We start from the raw sequence: 23,051 nt of genomic DNA, 5'->3' as shown, positions 1-23,051 counted from the left end.
ATTAAACAGTCTTTTCAAAAGGTGGTGACAAATTTTACGTGTCAAAGTTGTTTTCTAACACCCTAGTACAACATATGAGTACATGTTATGTAGCCGTATCCACCAAACTAATATGCCAAGAGGATTCCATATGTATGGTTACCTCGAAGACTATGAAACACATTTTTTAATAAATAATGATACATGTGATCTTTCAACTTGAGGTAATTGAACTATCTTACATAATGATTGATATGATTTGACACAAATCCAACATAGTCTTAAAGAAAGATTATTAGAATGATGATGATTAGCTATATTGAGAGATGTATGAAGAGAATGATGGATTACTAGAGGATTTACCACCTTTGGATATGGGAGGAGACATCTCTTTTAGTCCTACTAATATATGTCAACGACCACTTAAATTTGTAACCACAATAAGATTGATTCGTTACTCAATCCAATACCATCCAATTGTTAATGCAAATGTCAGTTAATGCATATGAAGGGTTTTCTAAGGTAGATATTAATTATATATCTCAACTTAAAAAATATATTGATTAATGAAATGACTGAATCGTATAGTAACTATTTTGTTGACATGTACAAGTTTATTACTAGCACTCTATCATTTGGGTGGTTATAATGTCTTATTAGAAGTCAATTTTGATCTATATACAAACAATTGATAGATTATAGATTCGTTACGAATTCATTCACTATCAACATGACAAAGAGTTTATGGGTTTACACATAAAAGGAGTAAATCATGATATCTAGAGACCTTGGATTGTTCAAAGTGAATCATGTCCAAAATCTAAGATAATGGCTTTGACCTCCATAGAATAGTTGGACTTAGGTATGACTTTGTTTATTTAACGGGCCAAATTGAAATAACCTAGAAACGGATGGGCTAGAGTGGAATATTGGAGAGTTGACTTTATCTTATTTGGATAAAAAAAGTTTAAATATTATATAAGTGTCAGATCACATGAGCAGTTGTTTATGGTGAGTGAACGAACATACTTTACCCTACCCTAACCTTATCCACTAATCTTATTACATATCTTAAGAATTTGTGATATCATGAATATAGTGCGATATGATACAATTTGTATGAATGGTTGTACATGGCCAATGAGAAATTATTCATCATTTTTAAGACTTTTGTCAAAATTCTTAAACACTCTCACACATATATTCCATCCTTTAAGGGTCCTAGCAATCCCTATGAGTTTTCAATCACTTCTTACGAATTGTGTGCCTTGTATAGATACCTCAGGGCCATCCTACATTGGATTGGGAAGCGATACACACTTAGTCAAGTTTATTAAAGACTCTACCTTTGATGTTAGTATTTTATGTGAAGCATATTATGATATCAATAAACGAATCCTATCAAATTATTGTCGAAAAATGTGTTTAGTTAAACTTTCAATTTTTCATTCCATTACATTTATAGTTATTTTGATGCCATAACAAACTTACCAAGATATTAGAGCCCCGTTTCTGGGCATTTATTTTACTAAAATTATGTTGGTTGCTTAGATTGTTTGAATGATAATGTATATTTTTATATGTATATTGTTTGCAATTCAACAAATTAAAAACTATAACCATAATTGCATGGTGAACGAGCTGTGAATCCTGTGACTTGCTCTAAGATTTTTGTTTGAATTCTAGAACTATAAGAACAAGTGCCTATGCATAATCTTTTACACTTGTTTTTAAGGCAAAAATTATAATTTTAACCCTATTAACTCAATTGGAGACCAAATTGCAAAGTTTATAACTAGTGGGGCCTGAACAATTCTACAATAATATGGGGTGTAAAATGTAATTTCAAAAATTGATAAATAATTAAAACTTTATTTAATTTTAACTGTTTGATATGTCTTATTGGTTGAATGTGCATGACGGTTGTTTTTCATTTATTCTTTCAAGAATGAATACTTATAATGTTTTTAAATAAGGTATTTGTGTCTTACCATCCCTCACAATTCTTATGTACATTCTCTTATCATTTTACTCTTCTCAAATATAACTTGGGATTTCCAAAATAAAATGTAAGAATGTAATTTGTAATGTACTTGAAGACTAAGAGAAGGAGAATAACTTTTTGAAGTCTCAAAGATATGAAGAGTGGAACCCCTGAGTTGACCAATTGACCCTTATAGGCTTGAAGAACAATACATTAGTTAGGTCATGTACTGACACATTAAGTTTTTTGCTTAGAATGCATGTTTGGTAATTTTTAGAAATTAAAACACCTCACATGCAAACCTAAAATTGGTGAGATTGTTAATATAACAAATCTTTCAAACAAATACTAAGTAAAAAATGATCAAATGCCTAACACCAAGATTAAGCCTATGTTCATCAGAACCTTGTTCACCAAAGTGAATGGTACATTTCTACCAAACAAAAATTCAAGTGTTTGTTTGTGTTGGGTCTGACTTAATTAACATACAAAAGTTGTTCACCAAAGCAAATGTATATTATGTTAAAGGTTGAGTTGGAACATGAAGTTATTGATAATAATGATATGTATTATTTACTATACTGAAACTGAGAGTTATCATTACAAAAAAAAAAACTTTAACGAAAGGAAAATTTCTTTTATTCCTGTCATTAATACTTTTAATGACAGAAGTTATAACAATAATCTTTCATTGTTAAAACATTTTAACAATATGAAATAAATTTTTAACAATTATTTTTCTATTGTTAAACTCATAAATTTTTTTATTTTAATGAAAATATAAATAATTAGTTGTTAAAATTATGAAAAAAGTATTTATATTATTCTCTCATTATTGTTTCTCTCCCCAATGTTAGTATTTTTTGTAGTGTACTTGAGGTCCTTTGGTTTATCAACGTAACTACTTTAACTTGAGACAATGAACTTGTATAATCGATTTGTTAACTTACCTAATTAATTAATTTAACTTGTTTGCTAAAGTAAATACTAGATGAGTTTGATAAAATATCAACTCACTAGTAATTCTATCAAAACTTTTTGAGTCCAACCAAGAGGATTGTTAACTTGAAGAAAATAATAAAAGCGTTTATTTATTGAAAACCCAAGTCAAATATATTTATAAATATGATATTAATTAATTCTATAATTTGCCAATTGTGGATCACCAACAACATGATTACGAATAAATTTTTCGTGTGATCATTGTTAGAGAAAAAAGAATAGATTAGACAATGCCAACTATTTTGACTGGTATCAAAGTCTTTGTTAGAGAAAGACGATAGAAAATAGCCCAAGTCTCGCTAAAAATTGTGGAAATTAAATATGTCCTGCACGTTTTAGTTAATAATTTTGTTTTTATGAATGTTAAGATTATTTCTTATTTTAGCTTCGTAAGTACATGACATTCCAAATGCATTTGAGTCCAAATCAATACCTTTTCACCCATTTTTAGTAAATATTAATTACATATTGTTTATATGAAGAAAATGTAAAACGAAGTATGACCTTGTAAACTCTTTTTCCGCAAACCAAGGATATTTTAGTTTTTTTCATCGTCCTTTTAAATTCCTTTTTCTCATTTCAATCTTTTCATAAATCTTTTTAAACTTTTTTTTTTTAATTTTTTCTAACGAAGACCATCTTCATCTTTTTATTAGTTAACAGTGCTACAATGTTAAATTTAATTGTAAAAGTTAATGGCAAAGGAGGTGTTTGTGTGAATATGTCGTAGTTTTTATGAAATTACATAATTATATAGATATCTCTTAAATATCTAATTGAGTATTTAAAACTGGGTGTATATAATTTTATTGATTAGTAAACCCCAAAAATCCAAAACCTAAGAATTATCTATATATATAACTATATTTGCCTTCATATGATCATCCATTTTGACAAGTTATATGCAGCAAAACGAGAGCTTGCGAATGGAAGGAATTTAATGTTTCTCCAAAAATTTAATTAGTCTTAATCTGAGTCCTTCATAATGTCATTAACTTTTTTCTATAATTAATTTATAATTTCTTGATAAATGTGTAAGGCAAGGCAATTAGTGAATTAATTATTTCGATATTCTTCTTCACATTTTGTATGGAACCATGCTTCAAATTATTTCACATTTTGTATGATAGGTTCTAGCTTTCAGTGATTATTGATAATCTATTAATCTATATTAAGAAACTACCTTGATCCAAAAATTTAAGTTGTAAGACTGATAAGTAAATATGAAGTGTGCACATTTTAAAACTTAAAATCTATTAATCTAATGCCATGTTAAGAAACTTGGATAGAAGGTTAGTAATTGAGCTAAAAATAAGATAACTATTCATTTATTTTGATAGGGAAGACATTCATGGGTGTCCATGCATATATAACTCATTTATATATTGGATTTATTTTATTTTCATTTGGATAATATTATATGCACCTAGTTTTTAATATTTTGAATAATTTGTTATCATATGATTGAATATTATTTTATCGTAAATTTAAAATCACTTAATCATATAATGACGTATCATATTAAGTATTTAATTAAGTATTTAATTAGATATTTAAAACTGAGTATATATAGTTTTATTAATATTCACCCAAAATCATCTAAAAAGAAATATAACTAAGATACGTGAAGATTTTTACCTTTCAATAAAGTTTCAAGACTAATGGATTTTCCTAGAGTATTTTTTAAACTTCTTGAATGAAACCAGCGGGAGTTTGCACTTCTACAGTTCTTCCAAAAGTTGCATATGTGTGCATCTCTTATAATTTTTGTGTTTTGAAACAATCTTGAAACACAAAATGCAAATGATTGGAGGAGAAACTCTCAATCAAATAGGGGAGTGCATGGTTCAGTTTTATCTAATTGGAGAGTTTTTTCAAATCAAACTGAAAAAATAATTTAAAAATCTTTTTAACCAAACTAAACTATTTTAGATTTCAAACCAAACTAAATCAAACTAAAAAAATAACGTTTGGTTTAGATTAGATTACAGTTTGAACCATAATTATCAATATTTTATAATATACAATACGTATTTTACGATATAAATAAAAAACCATACATATTATAAAGTGTATCAAATTAATACGATACAGTCAATGTATCTTATGATATAATACATATTATCAATATAGATCGATACATCTTTTAGAAAAAGTGATGGTCCAGTATGGGTGTTTATGAAAAATTTTCAAATGTTAATAATATTTGTGATATTTTAAAAAATAACGTGTCAATTGTAATTTTTTATTACTTTATTAACATTTTATTATTTCATTTTTTTAAATGATATATTATACGATACGATATATCATACATGATATAAAAATTAGGTTTTTAATGCACAATTCAACTATCATGATTTGAATCTTTTAAAATTATATGTATATAATTTAATAAAATTAATTAAATATACTTTCTATGACATAATATAAATATGTAAAATAAATATGAAATATATATAATATATATTTAAAGAAAATGATAGATAAATATAAAAAATAAGTTGTATACCTAGTTATTTATTAGAAAATTCTATCAAACATAGTTTTATATATAAAAAAATACGATTTACGATTTAATTAGTTTGAAAATTATTGAAACTATATCCCAAATTAGAAAAAATAGTTTAAAAAATTTTCAACACGAATCAAATCAAATTGTAATTTTCAAACAGTTTAGTTTAGTTTTATAGTTTGAACCGAATTATGCATACCCGTGCAGCCATAGCAATAGAATTGAGAGATACAATTTTGATCTAAAATGTACTCTTACATGTAATAGTAACTTCAACTTCTTTATATGGTTAATAGATTTTGGACAATGTCAATTTAGTCCAAAACTCTACATGACTTTCACGCAAGTAATCCTCTACTAATATATTTAGTCCACTATTACATTATACTTAACATCATGCACGTTCTTCTCGGATAATATACTTAGCGGACGTTTCGAACATTCTCCATAACTTATCTAATCTAATTCCAAAACTATTCTAAATGTTTCAATTTAATAAGAACATTATATGTCAAATATGTTATTCAAGATAACCTTTACCTGTTACCTAATGGTAAACTTGATAAAATAGATAAATTATCCATATAACCCACAAGTAACCCACTCAAAAAGGGGTACGAATTTAGATTTTTGGACTCATACTTATGAGTAATGAAATTTTACAGACAAGTCAGATATGTTTGAGGGTCAACCATTTTTCTTTCATATTCATTTTCTTCTGGGAGAAGGACTATTTCCCACCTAACTTTTGATGCATTTTCAAAATGCCACCCATGACAGATGAAAATTTACTTTTCCCACCCATGAGCTGTAAAAATGGATGATATCTGTTTGCATAAGGGTAAAATATCTATTTTACCCTTGTTAAATAAAATAACAAAAATACCCCTCAATTTAATCTCCCAAAATTGATGTGAGGGTTTTACCATTTACCCCTCTTAGGTTTTAGAAACTAACATTTTCACCTTACCTAAAGTTTTTAAACTTTAAAAATTAACATTTTCACCCCCAAACTTAGGGTTTCCATATTTTTCAAAATATAGCCATCCCCCATAACTTTCAAAACTAGCATTTCACCCCCATTCTTCAACTTTATCTCCCGACGTCTTCTCCGGCGTCGTCACTGACCTCCTCCTTCTCCTGGTGCAACGGCGGTGGTGTGACGAAGAGATCTCTCTTCGTCGCTCGTCGTCCAGATCTGGGAGATCGGTTTCAAACTTCCGTCGTCATCCAGATCTGGGAGATCGCTCGACGAAGGTCTCTCTTCTTCTCTCTTCGTCGCTCGTCGTGTCCGAACGACGGGACGACGAAGGATGACGAAGCGTCATCCTTCGTCTATTCTTTCAGATCTGGACGATGCTTCGTCGTCCAGATTTGAACGACAAAGGGTCGTCCTTTGTAGTCGGAGATGGGAGATCGGTCGAATGAGTCGGCCGAAGAAGGAAACAAACGCCAGGGGTGAAATCTAAACTTTTCAAACTTTGAGGATGGGTTAGTTATTAGTTTTTAAAACCTGGAGAGTGAAAATGGTAAAATTTTAAAGTTTTAAGGTTTTAAATAGCAAATGACAATTTTGCCCCTATTCTTAACTGAAAAATTAGACGGCAGTTTGCTCATGGGTGTGAAAAGTAGATTTTCATCTGCCATGGGTGGCATTTTGAAAATGCATCAAAAGTTAGGTGAGAAATAGTCCTTCTCCCTTTTCTTCTTCCACTTCAACGTCAATCCTACAACATATCCAAATAAATTTTACATATTTTCTCTTCTCTTGACATAAAATAAACTCAAATCCACCTTAAAATTAAAAAAATTGTTGTGTTGAAAACAAATTTAAAGAATATGAATACTAAACACTTTATTATAAATATTTATTTTGTATTCAATGCTAAAATTCTTTAAATCTATAGAAAACATTTTTATAATTTAAAGTAATTTTTTTTATATAAAATACTTATGTACTTAAAGAGAAAAAATATTAAAAGTTATGAAATAAATACAATAAAATAATAAAAACAAAAAAAATTAAAATTAAAATTAGTAAATAACCACTAGGTCAACTTGTACTCATAGGTTCAGATACGGGTTTTAGGAATTATTACTCTTATAACTCGACTTATTTTCAATCCACACATGTTTTATCCATACCTGTATCAATCCAATCTGATTCACTTATTTGCCAAGTCTACCTAATGGAACCTTACGAAAATGATTAATAACGAGCTCTAACATATTTGGTTTGTTACCCTTTTATCTAATGTAAGACATTGGATTTATTAATATTGTCTGGTTCCATGAGATGCACCATTGAATTAAACATTCTGTTTATCAAAAACTAGTAATATCTTCATATTACATTATCTCGTTAGAGTTGATCTATTTAATAACAACTACACATATACTCTTCTTATAATACACTGATAACAAAATCCTGGTCAACATACCAATATACCTTTGCCGTTACTTCTTTTCCTTGCGTTTAGTTTTACATATAAAGAATGATAATGTCTAACAAATAACTCATTACAAAAAATTATAAATTTTTCTTGCCAAGTTCAATGCATATTCAGTTTACAAATGTTTCAACCCTACGATTTCCAGTTTAGTGATTAAAGACTCATCACCCGCGAAGATAGACAACACAACAATCTTATCAAAATGGTGGACCAACTCCTATTTCTTTTATTACCAAATCTCAACAAAGTAGTTAAAGATTTAATCTTTGTCAAGAAATGATGGTATTAAATTGTTTAACTTTCAATTTCCAAGTCTCAACTTCATTCATTAAAAAAAAAAAAAAATTTCCTTTATTTTATCGTGACACAATCCTTTAACATCTAGCACTAAAGTAGGGTTTGGTTTCTTTTTTATAAAAAGTGTGTTATTCAATAACTCAAAATAATTTGAGCCAAAATTATGGCAATAATATACACATTATTGTAATAATTAATGTGTTGTCATTACCATACAAAAAAGAAAGAATTTATTTAATATGATAGAAATAATAATAACTTTGGAATATAATAATTGATAAGAAAAGACATTCAATCCGCTTAACCTAAATTAAAATTGGATTGAAAACAATTAACCGGAATACATCCCATATGTGTATATATATATATATATATATGTATGTATGTATGTATGTATGTATATATATATATATGTATGTATGTATGTATGTATGTATATATATATATAAAAGTTAATTATAGAAAAATTATACACTAAATATAAAAAATCAAACTAATACAATTGAGAACACACCAACAAAATGGTATATATAAAAAAATATTACAAGCATTCAACAAATATTTATTACACAAGTACAAAAAAATTATTGTAAAAATAAATTATTATTAAAATAATAAATATATAATATTTTATTATTAAAAATAAAATATAATCTTAAAGATAGATTATTTAAGAAATTATTGAGTACAAATTACTAGTTTATTTAATAAAAATTAATAGCTATAAAAAAATTATTAAGATATTATTTTACTTAAATACTCTTGTATTTAATTATTTTAAAATATTTTTTATGTTAGTTGTTATATTAATTAAAAATAAGATTATTTTTATCCTAAAAAATTTAATAAGTAAATAAATAATTATAATAAAATCAAGATTACTTTACTAATTTTTTAATATATAAAGTAAATGTGACAATCAAATTACTTTTTATATTACTTGTCATATCATTATAGGTAATGGAATATTATCAGAATCTTTTATGACTTGACAAATCTAAAAAGTAATATTAGTAATAAAATATAGATGACTAAAATAATATTTTAATAGCTGAAGCAAATGCCCCCTTAGTAGTGGATTATAAATTATTCCAAAATGCATAAGGGCTAGGTCCTCCTAAGAGGCAACCAATTAAAATTGGCCAAAATTTTATTATTATTATTTTTTATAAAACATTTGGGTTACAAAAGGTCAACTGGAGTATAACCCAATTCGCAAATAAGTTGTCTCAAACATAATTCGAATTAGAATTTGTGTAAAAAACTTAACCCAAACTCGATTCTTTACATGTCAAATCGGGTTAATGAGTTGTATTAAAATTTGTCAACTCTAAAAGTAAATTACATTTTTCCATCCAATGTTTTGCCTAACACTTTGCCACCCATAGATAGCTTAAATAACACTTTCTCACCCAAAAATAACTTTGTTTGGAAAATCTAACGGTGTTATAACAAAATAATAATTTTATCATGTATTAATTTTGGAAAAAAATAAAAAATTAATTCTTTTATAGATAAGACTTAAATGTTTTAAGTATGATAATTTAGCCCTTAAAAATGTTTGAAAAGTCAAAAATCAGTCTTTGAAATGTTTTGAAAACCCTAGTCATCGACATCATATCTTCACCATTGCTACAATCTGACTATTATCAATCCCCACCACTCTCTAATTTGTGAGTTGTCATCAATGGTAGTTTCAATTGATCAATGACTTGATTGATTTTATGTTGTCATCAATGATAGCTTAAATTTGTGGATTTGAGAAAGAAGATAGGGTGAAAGGGAATGGAACAAAGAAGTAGAGGAGATAAGGAGCAAAGAGAAATCAACCATGACCTAAAATTAAAAAATAGGAAGAAGGGGGTGCGAGTGAAATGATAGAAAAATAATTGAATTTTTATACAATTTGGATATTCAAAGGTTTTATAATTTTTGTTAATTTTGGATTATAGGATAATTTAAAAAATGACATGGTTAGAATAAAATAGTATTTTCACTTTCTAACACTATTTTAGGATTTTTTTTAATTAACATAATTTGATTATGAGAGGGAAAGCATTATTTGTGCAATGTAAATGTAAAAAGGTCTTAGGCCAAACCTTGGGTGGGAAAATGTAATTTACTCCAACCCTAATAATATGTGGATTTTTCCGTCTCATTTAATTTTGATCAAAGTAATTACTTTTGCTAGTCTTCTTACGTTGTTAAATATTAAATTTATGATATTCAACACAATTAAATGGACTTAAAATTTTATGACCTATTAGTGAATAACTTATAATAAAATATGAATAAATAATATAAACTTGATGACCTAAGTAATGACATTGAGAAACCAAAATAAAATATTACATTTGTTTTTAAATAAAAAATAAAAATTGAACTCTTCCCTGCCAAATCTTTAACTACTGCTTAAAATATTGCATGCTTTCTCTCTCTCTCCCTCTCTCTCTCCCCAGGCTTCTCTGTTTCTTTATTTTCTTTATTTTCTTTATTGTTCAAGTAAATTCTCTTCCTCTTAAATCTTCACGATCTCTTCCCCTATCAATCACTCATTGATCTTTTTATTCTTTGCGATTCTTTGGAAGATAGCTTGCAGCTGCCTGTTGGATGCAGAGTTTGAGAGAGTTTACCAGAATTTTTAAGAGAGAATCAGAGCTGCAGATATGGTTGTGGCCAAGTTTTCTTGGGATTCTAAAGATTGCCTCTTAAGTTCTTTTCTTGGTTTAATGGGTTGTGATCAAAATGTGTTCTTTGATTCAATATAGTTTCTTTTTGTGTAGATGTTTTGATTTCTTGTAGTTGTTTAAACTGGTGATGATAGTATGGCTTGGAAGTTTTGTTTTGAGCTTAAGTTATATATGATGCCTTGTTTTGTTCCTGTTTGATTTGTTGTATAATGGGTTTGAAGGACCTTCATGTCATGATAGGGTTCATGTTTTTTTTATATTTGTTGAATAATGGTGGTGAAAAGATGGTTGAGATGACGTATAGTTTGGATAATGGTATGTTGAATCTTTGCAATGCTAATGATTGAGATGATGAGTGGATCTAATAGGCCTTTGTCATTAAGTAGGAGCACGTCGTCTGGTCGGAGGACTTTGAATTCCCCAATTACTGGGAGCCCCAGAGCATTAGTTTTAGGAAGTCCAAAAGGTAGTCGAGTAAGTTGTCTCTCACAATGGTTTCATATGCTTATGGTGATTGGTTCTTTTGCTTCGTTTCTTATTGTCATCAGTGGTGGTTATATATATGTGCTCCCAAGTCTCAGTAGGGCGTCTCTTGGTTATAGCATGTTTAAATTGAACAATTCAGGAGTTAGTTGTAATATTGCTGATGGAAGTTGGGTTGTGGATGATAATTATCCGTTGTACAATGCCTCAGAATGTCCGTTTGCCGAACAAGGATTCAATTGCTTAGGTAATGGACGGGAAGATAAAGATTATCTTAAATGGAAGTGGAAGCCTAAGAATTGTGATATACCAAGGTTCAATGTCCACAGCATATTGGAACGATTTCGAGGTAAGAGGGTTGTTTTTGTTGGCGATTCTATGAGTAGAACACAGTGGGAGTCACTGATATGTTTACTTATGACCGGAGTGGAGGATAAGAAGAGTGTTTATGAAGTCAATGGGAATAAGATAACAAAACAGATTAGATTTTTAGGTGTTCGCTTTAGTTCCTTTAATTTCACTGTTGAGTTCTTTCGCTCGGTTTTCTTGGTGCAACATGGTTGGATGCCTAGACATGCTCCACGAAGGGTGAAGTCGACTCTTAAATTGGACAAATTGGATAATATTAGCAATGAGTGGATTAATGCAGACATTCTCGTATTCAACACAGGTCAATGGTGGACGCCTGGGAAACTTTTTCAAATGTAAGTTCCATGCTTCATATGTAAATATCTGTGGCAACACATTGTTTTTCTCATTTGGAATAGATGTATAATAAATGTTTTTTCCCATTTAGAGATTTAGAATTTTTTATTGAGACATGGAACTCAGTTCCTTTGATCTCAAGTCTCATATGCAGAATTTTCTAGTCTTGACTAAGACATTATATAGATATTTCAGCCCCTGCTCCATACATGGTATAATACATTTCAGTCATGTTTAAAATTTACTGCTAGACTTTAAAATGCTATAGATAAATTAAAATTTTGTTTGTAGAGATCTTTTATTACAGATAACAAGTTGATGTTTCAATGCTTAGATTCCATTGTGTTCTCGCATTTGATAGATTTATGATGTTGTCCTTCTATAATAGTTCTGTTTGAAGTTTATACTGTAGTTCTCTCTCTTTCTCCTGCCATGGTTAGATCTGCTAATGTTGGAAAGGAAGCTACTTTATTTTAATGTGTGAATTTCTCATCTGAAAAAACTCCAATTTCATATTCTCTCCAGATAGCAGGTATCCCCCTACTTCTGTAGTTGAACTCCCTTCAAGTTATACTTTCTTCCTATATGTCTAGAAACATCTCACTTGAGGAATAAAAACGTAAAAGTAGCTTTTTTTGTTTGTCTAACTGTTGACTAATCCATGCCACTTAGCAGTAATGTCCCCTCTGTGACTATTGTCACCGTGCTCCCGTGTTAACCCCATCCATATCTTATCTATTCACGTGAGTTCTAATAATTATATCTGCCGGTTTTGAATGAATGTGGCAATTTAAGATGTGAGGCAAAGAACAAAGCCAAGAAAAATATTGTACTTCAGTAAGTGTTTCCATTCTTTTATGGCTCTCTGCTACCCTAGGATAACAGTAACTGTTTTTCCTTTGGAATTCCAAACATTTGCTTTTAAATAGATAAATGTTATCTTTCTCAGCATTCTTGAACCCCTCATGTGTTGACTAATGCCAAAACAAAAAGTTTCCCTGGAAAAGGTAAAACTCTGCTCTCTTTTGTGAACAAATTATGGATGTCATGTGATTTCTTTCTCTAAACTGGATAAATTATGGCTGTATTTCAACAAATCATTTGCATTAGTTTATGAGCTTGGTAGTTATAGCTATAAAAGATTAGAAGGGAGAATATTGTGCTGATAAAAATGATGTAAGCTTGGGTTTGTAGACTCTGGAATTCCTGCAATATATTCAGCTGTGAGAATTCTAATCCTCTGCTTAGTTCTAAAGTTTTTTCTTCATCCAAAGACCTGATACTTCTGAGTCTCAAAGAATGAAGCTTCTTGCTTCATTTTCTTTTTCTATCTCAGAATTGATTCAGTGTTGTCTTTGTCAATATATGAATAATTTTACAAGAACTCCAGTTTCTCAACTAGTTTTGAATTCCAGAATAGCTTGCTTTCTATAGAGCTAGTCCATATCAAACATCTTTTTATATGAGTAACTTTAATCCCAAAACCCGATCTAGTATTCCTGCAACTCCAGCTCCACCAACAAGTTATCCACTAATAATTCAACTAGTCAAGAGTCAGGAAAGAAAAAATTGTTCTAAATTTCTTAATATCAAAAGAAGGAATATCTAGACCTCGTGAAACTCATGTGAATAAGGAACAAAAGTATGTTTAACACAGTTTTTCTTCATCATTATGGTGTGTACAAAGGTTACTTCTATTTTGGAGCCTAAAAGGAAGTTAGTGTTACATTCAGACCAGCTGGGATCTGTGCTAGTTTTCCAAAATGTATCTCTCTTTTGTATAATATCTCAAAAGGGTTTTGGATTGAGGGGTTAAGACCTTAAGCTTTCAATAAAGAGGTTGGAGGTTTAAATATATTAGGTCTACATACTTGGGATTTAACCTGCTACCAAAGTTGCAGGGTTCAGCTGTAGTCTAGTCCCTAGTTTCAAACTTGGTCAGCTTGTGGAAAAGGTTAAAGGATTTTTGTTATCAAAAAGGGGGACAAAAGAGGGATTTGTTTTGTACATAATATTTTCATACTTAAAGAAATAATCAGGTTTGACTTAATAATGAATAATGTTATCATATGGGAACATTTTTCTATTTTTCTGAGCACATTGTGCAAATTGATCCAGGTATGTTCGTCATAAAAGTAAAATAAAGCTATTGTATAAAATGAAAATTCCACAACTTTATATAAACTTGATGAAATTAAAATTTGCATTTTCAGACATCCCATGGAACCTTTATTTACAGGGAATTAATAGATTCTACACCTGTTCAAGCTTTATTGCTTGTGTTTCTGATGGACCAGATGATTAGAAAGAGAAAAGCTGAATTGATTTAAGACTTTGTCATGCAACCCAAGCTGACGTTTAGATCTTGCAGTTATATTATATTCGTAAATTTCATACATGAGCACCTGTTGAATTGCTGGTTTACAAGCACCAGATCAAGTTAACATATATTTTAGTATCTTGTGCTTCAGTTGCAAAAACAAGCTTCTGTTTAAATTCTATAGATTAAGTCACTAGAGATAGCAATGTATGACTACTAGGAGGTCTGTACTTTCTGTTTTTAACATTGAATTTGAGAATTGTATTTGCTTCCAAGGCACTGCTAGTTTGTCCCATGCTTACCCTGATAATTTGTTAAAGTTTGTGTGATCGCTATTACCACTGTCATTATTTTGTTATTTTAATATTTCAAATCTACATATTGAACTATAAGTCTATCTTTAACATGTCAATGCTCTGCAAACATCTCAGTAAGAGAATATAAGTATTAAATTGACAATAAAATTATGTGTACATACTTTTGGTACACAATTTAGGTATAAAGATGATGTGTCATCATGTGATTAAATAATTTTGAATTAAAGATAAAGTAACACTCAATCACTTGATGACACATCATTTCTATATTCAAATTGTGTATCAAATGTGTATACACATGAGAATACTCTTTAATTTACATTTTGTTCGCACTGAAGGGTATATATCAAAAAAAAAAAAAATCTGCACTTTATAGTTGTATTAGAATTCACCATATCACATGATAGTTATGTTCGTTAATTAAACAGTATTTCTTGCGGCATGATACAATGTTTCTGCATATTGAGTAATTAATGTTTCACTTTCTTTTGGACAGGGGTTGCTATTTCCAGGTTGGAGATTCTTTAAAGCTTGGTATGTCTATACCTACTGCCTTCCAATTAGCACTAGGGACATGGGCATCATGGGTCGAGAAAACAATTAACATGAACAAAACACATGTGTTTTTCCGAACATTTGAACCATCTCACTGGAGGTAACTCTTTAATATTGGTGTCCTGATGCTGTAATTTTTATTATGCTCAGCCTTCCTATTCACTTAATTTCTCCAAGCAAAATCTGTGGCAGAGTCCAGAAATAAACGTATTCAGTTCAAATGTTATCCAAAAGCTCCTTTCTTCCTCATCAAGTGTAGATTATTCACCACAAAATGGTGTTAGGTTGCAGCCTTTACTCCCTTGTTAGGTTGCAGTACTCCCTTTCAACCAAGCTTATATTCCTCTTGTTGAGCTATGATCAATTCTTTTCATTGACATAGGATGTAGCTGTGTAAACCTAGAGGATTTCTAGTAATCGAGATCAGAAAAAAAAAAATTATATTTAGCTCTTATTTTCTCAGCAATGGCTTCTCAAGTTGACATTATTATTCTAGAATATGTTTTACTGGGTGCAACCAAACAGCATTGAAGCTGTTAGTTTATCTATCCATTTATATGTTTTATTTAATTTGTCAATTAACTTTGCTACTGGATTTGCTATTGCTTCATTGTACTCTTCAACATGCACTATCAGTAGTGCTTTGTCTGCATTCTTCATTGTGGGCTTTAATAGTGATTGTTTCTGCATCAGTGATCAAATCCGAAGGCTATGCAATGTGACTCGGAGACCCATTACTGAAATTAAAGGGAGCAACCCGAACTTATTTTCAGGCATCACAATGAAGGTGATAAAGAATATGACAGTTCCTGTATCCATTCTGCATATAACACCTATGTCTGCTTTCCGAAGTGATGCACATGTGGGTATGTGGGGTGACAACCAATCGGTACCTGATTGTAGCCACTGGTGTCTACCAGGAGTACCTGATGCATGGAATGAAATTTTCTTCACATATCTGCTTACGGACAATAGACCTCCACTCTAGTGAATGGCATCAAGTGAGTTTCTTTTCCTTCTGAGTTGTCTTCTACTTTGTTTTTGTGCATCTCTGCATAACTTGAACCTATGAAGCCTTTGAACAATACTTTGAGCTGTCATGTTTTCTTTTCTCATGTTTTGTACTTGGAAAATGTCATAGAAAATATTGAATTCCAGAACCATTTGTTAAGTGCACGTTCTTTGAATCCTTCCCCTTGTTTATGTGCCTCAGTCATCTTGAATGAAACCTTTCCTTTGTAATGCTTTTTCATTTAGATAATATAACTATCTTATATAACACATTCATTGTTTCGATAGAAATACGAAACTTCCTTTTTTTGGTGTGACGTCTCATCGATGTATGATCTCAGGCACTTTCAGATGTTCATTCTATTATTTGTACTGACTAACTTCAAGAATCGGTATTTAGCAAATTACATTGTCTCCACAACCCAATCCCTTTCAAAATTTTCTCCCCTTTACCAAATTCCTCCCCTATTTCTATCTATTGTTCATTTCCTAGGTAAATAAAGTAAGCAACCTAATAGTGTGCAGTTACAAATTTCATTTTTTCATATTTTCTTTTCCGATTGCAGATTGGTCAAACTTATAGTTAGGACCAAACAGTTAAACCATGGCAAGAAAGCTTATGCAGCCTCCGGTCTCAGCTCAGAAGCCTGGAGAATCCGCATTTTATGGAGAAAAAGATAAACAGTTTTGCAACCAAAAGGATTTTTTCATTTTTTTCAATATATATTCTTTTGTATGTGACATGAGGCTGCAATTTGGTTCCCTATATGTAAAAAATTTTCCTTTCGGTTCTGAAATCAGAGTTTCAGCAATGAGAATCCACGATGATTACCAAGAATCAGAGAACGAGACTGAGAAATTGATGTAGACATTTTTTTTCTGCTACACTTTGGTAGGTACATATGGCAAGCTCAGTTTGCTATTACAAGTTGTCCAGAATGGATGGAACAAACATTTTGATTTCATGTATTTTGCAGTAAATTTGTATCTTGTCAGTACACTTTAAACTCTATAAGACTAGCCGTCAGTCCTTCAGAGACCAATGACAAACTTGAAACTTGAACTGCAGATTACACGCTAGTTCCAGTTGAATTGCTCCTTAACAATCAATGGTGAAAAAGAGAAGTTCTTCTAGTTGCTTAAATTCCTACTGGATAAAAAACAATCAAATGCAGGAAGATTAAGAATATTGCGTATTTATACGATGAAATTGACATCAGTATGTGCCTGAGAAAAAAAAATATTAAGTAATTGCAGTACTCTGAACTAGAGCTGGCGGCGCGATGCCTTCAAGCAAAGTCAATCTGAAAAAGGCCTATTGATTAATATAAGAAAATACCCAGGAAGAGTGAGAATGCTGGAAACTGCTTGCACAACGAAAATTATACATTCAGTTTTTCACCTCATGGTTGTTATCCCTCCTGTTTGAGTCTAATGGCGTCCAATTTTAAACTCTCGGATAATAAATAAGAACAGAATAGTAAAAGATAATGAATTTACTTGGCGTAAGGAACCCCAAAAAAGAGAATGTCAACAATGGGAGGCAAGGGAGTTGAGTAGGTGGAATTTTCAAGACCCTCAACTCAGCTGTCACTTGTAGAAGAAAACGACTGCTAGAACCTGAGAACACCTCATTTTCAGGAATGTGTTCTCACATTCATCTGGTCAATGCAGAAAACAAATTCACATTAATCATCAGCAATCCCCATCTTGAATAAGAAATGGGAAGCCTCTTGGAAATAAATAATGTACAAGAAGTGTTTTTCAATGCAATCAATGACAACCTTTAAAAGCTTAGCATGAGAGTCAAGTAACTAAAATCTTAGAAGCATGCAAAGCAAAAAACAATGGAATAACTAAGATAGGAGTCACCACTACAAATAGGCATAAAAAAATGTTGTGTTCTCCACCAGTCAGCACTACCACAACTCAATCTATCAGCTCCCATAAGATTCTCACATAGAATGGCTCATTCCATTCAGAACTCTAACTTTCCATATCTTCCGCTATCACCACCTCATTATCCTCATTTTCCTCCACCCCATAATATTCCATTGCCTCCAAATATTGCGCCACCTCATAACACTCCATCCCCTCCAAACGTTGCACCTCCTCATAACGTTCCATCCCCTCCAAACATTGCACCACCTCATAACATTCCATCCCCTCCAAATGTTGCACCACCTCATAATACTCCAGCCCCTCCCAAAGTGCCACCAGGCAGTAACAGTCCACCTCCAAAAGTAGCTCCACCGCATAATCCCAATGCATCACCACCACCATTTCCAGTGCCGACTGCACCACAACCTCCGACAGCAAAACCACCCCCACCTCCCAATGTAAGACCACCACCTCATCCTCTTACTCCACCATCACCACCTCCTTCCCTGCCTCCACCATTACCACCTCATATTCCACCACCCCCACCTCCACCTCCACCAGCGCCAACACCAGGACACCATTCAACTGTTATAGTTGTCGTCTTTGTCTCACTTGGAGGTCTATTTTTCTTTGCATTTCTCTCAGTTGCCCTATGCTGCTTTCTTAAAAAGAGAAAGAAGCGGATGATTAAGAAGGCTGAAATTGTACGCATCGATGAACATATGAAAGTCCAAGAAGCCATTATACCAGGTCCACATGGTGAACAAACAACAGTGTTAACCATTGAAGAAGATGTGCATATTGAGGAAGAGATCAAGAAAAACAGTCTTGTGCAAGACTCCTACACTAAAAGCTCACAGGATCATCCTCAACCTTTAGATGTGGCAGCATTGTCCAGCCATCACCATCTTGAGCACAAAGCCTGACAGAAATGATGTACATGACAAGCATAAGCGGCAAAAGGATCATTTATTTACCATAAACTTACTATGATAATACATAAACATTTGTTATTCTTACCATACGAATAAAAGTATTTTGTTGAAATAACTGCAAACTTATCATCTGCAGTAATCTCTCTTATCAAGAGACTGTTTTCAAAATAATTTTTTTTTTTAAATCAGACATGAAGGAGTCTAATGGGATGCACTGCAGAAGGCTTTCAGAACTATTTAGGGCAAGATGGAGATTAAAAAAATTTTGCAGTTGGTTCATTCTAGTTTTTATTTCCTTTGACTCGAATTAGAATCATAGATGAGACCTAGATAATATAGATTGTTACTTAAGCTGATGGGCATTTTTTGATTGAAGGTGAGAATATATCTGTCCACTGTTATTTGCCACTTAGAATTTGGAAATAAGGCTGTTAAGAAAAATCTCCTCTAAAAAAAAAATGCTAGGACACCGACATTGACATTTCGATGATAAAGTGAATAATTTGCTAGATATTTTGACAGAGTTTTCATAATTTCATACATGGATTTTGAGCATGGTATTTATGGGAGATCATTGATCAGATACTTCCACCATAGTCCATCACCTAGAACTCGGTAATAAAAAGTTATTGAGAAAATCTCCACCACAAAAAGGGAACACATTAAAAGGGTAATGGCGGTGTTGTTAACGTTGACACTTTGACACTAAAGTTAATAATTTGCTATTAATTTTGACAGAGTTCTCTAGTGTTCTTTGTATTCCATCCAAGGTGACTAGAGATCTCTTACAAACATTGTGCTCAAAGGATTACCATGAAAGTCTGAAATAACAAAGAAAACTTAGACAAAAATCTAGCAAATCAATATCTAGAGAATAAGAGTACAAATGCCAACAGCACCATCAACGCCCTTTTAACATGTTCTTGTTTTGCCAACAAGATTTTCTTGACAAATTTGTGACCAAGTTATAAGTGATGGGCCACAATGAAAGCATGTATTCTTACCTTCAACCAAAAAATCAGCATCAACAACTAATTATTGAACCATATGACTAACATATAAAAAAGAAAAGAAAAAGGAATTTGAAGTGCAGTAGCCATGCTGTGTTTAAATAGATTCAATAAGTAAAGGATGTTAAAACAAGGTGCAGACCAAAACTGAGTTAGGTTATGAGCCATGGAGCAGTAGAAGATTCCCCATAATTGGTAATGCCTAAATCTCAACAGGAAGAGGCAGATAATGATTAGATAATACAGATAATATTCCTCATCCAAATTAATGTTTATCCTTAAGCATCGGATATATCTACTATGAAAAATATCCAATGGATGTCATATACATGTTACCACTGACAATTGCTCACCACTTCAATCAAGAGCACGAAGCACCTACTGATTTAAGATAGTGGAAATTTGATGCAATTCCCAACCATTGAAACCTAATAAAATGCACATAAAAAAAGGCACAATTTAACACATTAAGGTTATGTTGGTGCATTGCATTGTATTGTAAAGAGCACCGTAAAGTATTCAAATAATACAATACAAGTTTTGGTAGTTCTACAATAGATTATGAATTGTATAATCTTATTATAACAATGTTATCCAATACTATACAGTATGACACACCAAACATGATCTAATTGAGAACAGGGCAAATAATTTCTTAACAACAATATAGGTAAAGAGTAATTCTATGTATCTCAAGTATATATTAGCAATCTTTAAATCTTGAGTGATGTAACACTAATTAAATATTACCATATTATTTGTGCTATTAATTCATCCTCCACATGACAATTCTAAATCAGCACTACAGCACTTGATAATAAAAATTGGAAACAAACTTAGGATATACAGAAAGGTAAAAGTTTTAACTATGGCGTAAATTGACCAAATGGCAAAAATTTGTCAAGTCCTTTGTATTCCAGTTTGTCCAGTGGTTTTCCAAGGTATATGTGCATAAACACATTCATAATGCATTCCACAGAGGCAGTTTTGCTTACACTATGAGAAAGGTACTTTAGAGAAATGCTTAACCCTCTAAAAAACTATTGCCTATATTGCAGAATCTCAATAATAGTATGAACATCACCAAATCTAATTGTAGCTTTTTGGTGAAATATATTTACCTCTTTTGGGCTTCAAAGATGTTTCCCTGTCCACAATCATCAGGCAACATTGGTTCCTTTATGATTTCAGCTAATATTTTGTACATCATCTGAGTTAGGGGATGAGATTGATCCCCTTGGTAGAATACATGGGTTTTCCCCATAATGGTTATCCAACTGCAACCAGGACTTTTGGTCAAACCTAACTTCCTCATCATCATTCTAGTTCTTGAGACACCATCCAACATACCAAGAGAATCATAAATAGAACATAACGCTACATGGTTGCTAGGATTTCTAGGTTCCAAGTCAAAGAGATGACGAGATGCAATTTCTCCAATCTCAACATTTTTGTGCATCATACAACCTGCAAGCAAGGCACCCCAGACACTTGCAGCCACCTCCAAGTTTACATTTTTTACCAATGCAAGCGCTTCCTCAAGATACCCAAATCGACTCAAGAGGTCCACCATACAAGCGTAGTGCTCGACACTGGGTTGAAACCCATAATCACAGCTTATGGAGTTGAAAATCCTCCGGCCCTGATCTATGAGACCTGAGTGGCTGCAACTAGACAAAACTGCAGTAAATGTGACACAGTTAGGTTCAAATCCACAATCTTTCATTTTCTTAAAAAGAAACAAAGAATCCTCTCCTTTTCCATGGATCCCATAGCAAGATATCATTGTCGTCCAGGTTACCAAATTAGACTGGTGCATATTCTTGAAAACCTTCTCAGCATCTTGCAAACATCCACACTTCGCATACATATCAATCAACGAATTCCAAACTGCTATATCTCCCTCAAAAAGAATGCTCTTAACAACTTGACCATGTATTTCCTTCCCTTTAATCAAGTCTCCATCCCCTCCACATGCCTGCAAAACACTAGGAATCACCATGGAATCCATCCTCACTCCTCCCTCATTCATATTCCTAAAATATTTCAAAGCCTCCCTATGCAAACCAGCTTTCTCAGACCCTGAAATCATAGCATTCCAAACAACAGAGTCCTTCCACAGCATACCTGAAAAAACTCGCTTTGCATCAACAAAATCTTCAATTCTAACATAAAAATCCAGAACAGAACTACCCACAACCACATATGCCTCAAACCCAAGCCTTATCACCCAACCATGAAACACCTTCCCCATGAAAACATCTCCAATACCTCCACAAGCCCTAATCACAGGAGGCAATGTATAGTGATCAGGTCGAAAACCCATCTCAAGAAACACATCAAATATACATAAAGCATCACAATACATAGAATTACTAACATAAGAAGCAATCAGAATGTTCCATGAATGCATGTTTCTTTCAGCCATTATATCAAACACGTAGCGAGCCTCGCGGAGAAACGCGCATTTAGAATAAGCTAACAAGAGATACGTTTGGTGGATAACGTTGGGAAGAAAGCCATGAACGAGGATTTGAGTGTGGGTTTGTTTTGCCGGAGAGATTGCTAAGACAGAAGCACAGCTTCTCAGCAGAGATGAGAAGTAATATAGTGTTTTTTGTGACATTTTTGTTTTTCAAATTTTTAAAAAATTAACGGTCGAGTCAGGATATGGTCGCATGAAGCAGTAGCTAAATTAGTTAGATAGGGATTGTTAATTTCAGGGAAATTATAATAAATGACCAAATTACCCTTTCAGTAAGCAAAAATACCCAATTTTACTATTTCTAAACAAAAATACCCAAATTTCTTATTCCTAAGCAAAAATGCCCTAATTTTTTTTGAAAATACTAAAATTACCGTTCATCACATTTATATAAATTTTTTCACTCTTACTCTCATTACATATATTTCT

At 31.8% G+C, this 23,051-nt stretch overlaps 3 protein-coding genes across 6 annotated transcripts; 2 read left to right on the top strand and 1 right to left on the bottom strand.

The window, feature by feature from the left end:
* Positions 1-10,617: 10,617 nt before the first annotated feature.
* On the top strand, positions 10,618-17,354 carry LOC123199285 (protein trichome berefringence-like 7). The gene is made up of 4 exons (XM_044614189.1): positions 10,618-12,107; positions 15,242-15,400; positions 15,994-16,301; positions 16,878-17,354. Exons 1-3 carry the CDS (start codon positions 11,254-11,256, stop codon positions 16,286-16,288), a joined length of 1,308 nt encoding a protein of 435 aa, XP_044470124.1. The 5' UTR covers positions 10,618-11,253; the 3' UTR covers positions 16,289-16,301; positions 16,878-17,354.
* A 921-nt stretch (positions 17,355-18,275) lies between these two features.
* On the top strand, positions 18,276-18,883 carry LOC123199655 (protein TRACHEARY ELEMENT DIFFERENTIATION-RELATED 7A-like). The gene is made up of 2 exons (XM_044614686.1): positions 18,276-18,810; positions 18,864-18,883. Exons 1-2 carry the CDS (start codon positions 18,276-18,278, stop codon positions 18,881-18,883), a joined length of 555 nt encoding a protein of 184 aa, XP_044470621.1.
* Positions 18,723-22,799, bottom strand: LOC123199283 (pentatricopeptide repeat-containing protein At5g04780, mitochondrial-like). 4 transcript variants are annotated; one of them, XR_006498314.1, is made up of 3 exons: positions 21,259-22,799; positions 18,940-19,114; positions 18,723-18,854 (listed from the first exon to the last, which is right to left on the bottom strand). XR_006498314.1 is itself a non-coding variant. In XM_044614188.1 (3 exons), the coding sequence occupies exons 1-2, from the start codon at positions 22,761-22,763 to the stop codon at positions 20,499-20,501; spliced, it is 1,572 nt and encodes a 523-aa protein (XP_044470123.1). In that variant the 5' UTR covers positions 22,764-22,799; the 3' UTR covers positions 18,986-19,114; positions 20,491-20,498. The 4 variants fall into 4 exon arrangements, 2 of the variants coding, with proteins under 2 accessions (XP_044470122.1, XP_044470123.1); XM_044614188.1 differs by lacking the exon at positions 18,723-18,854 and adding an exon at positions 20,491-20,565 and having other exon boundaries at positions 18,986-19,114; XR_006498315.1 differs by lacking the exon at positions 18,723-18,854 and adding an exon at positions 20,280-20,565 and having other exon boundaries at positions 18,988-19,114.
* Between the last annotated feature and the right edge of the window lie 252 nt (positions 22,800-23,051).

The sequence above is a fragment of the Mangifera indica genome, chromosome 16 (assembly GCF_011075055.1).
Source record: "Mangifera indica cultivar Alphonso chromosome 16, CATAS_Mindica_2.1, whole genome shotgun sequence".
In the NCBI taxonomy this organism is placed as follows: domain Eukaryota; kingdom Viridiplantae; phylum Streptophyta; class Magnoliopsida; order Sapindales; family Anacardiaceae; genus Mangifera; species Mangifera indica.
This window is presented reverse-complemented; position numbering and strand designations above follow the sequence as displayed.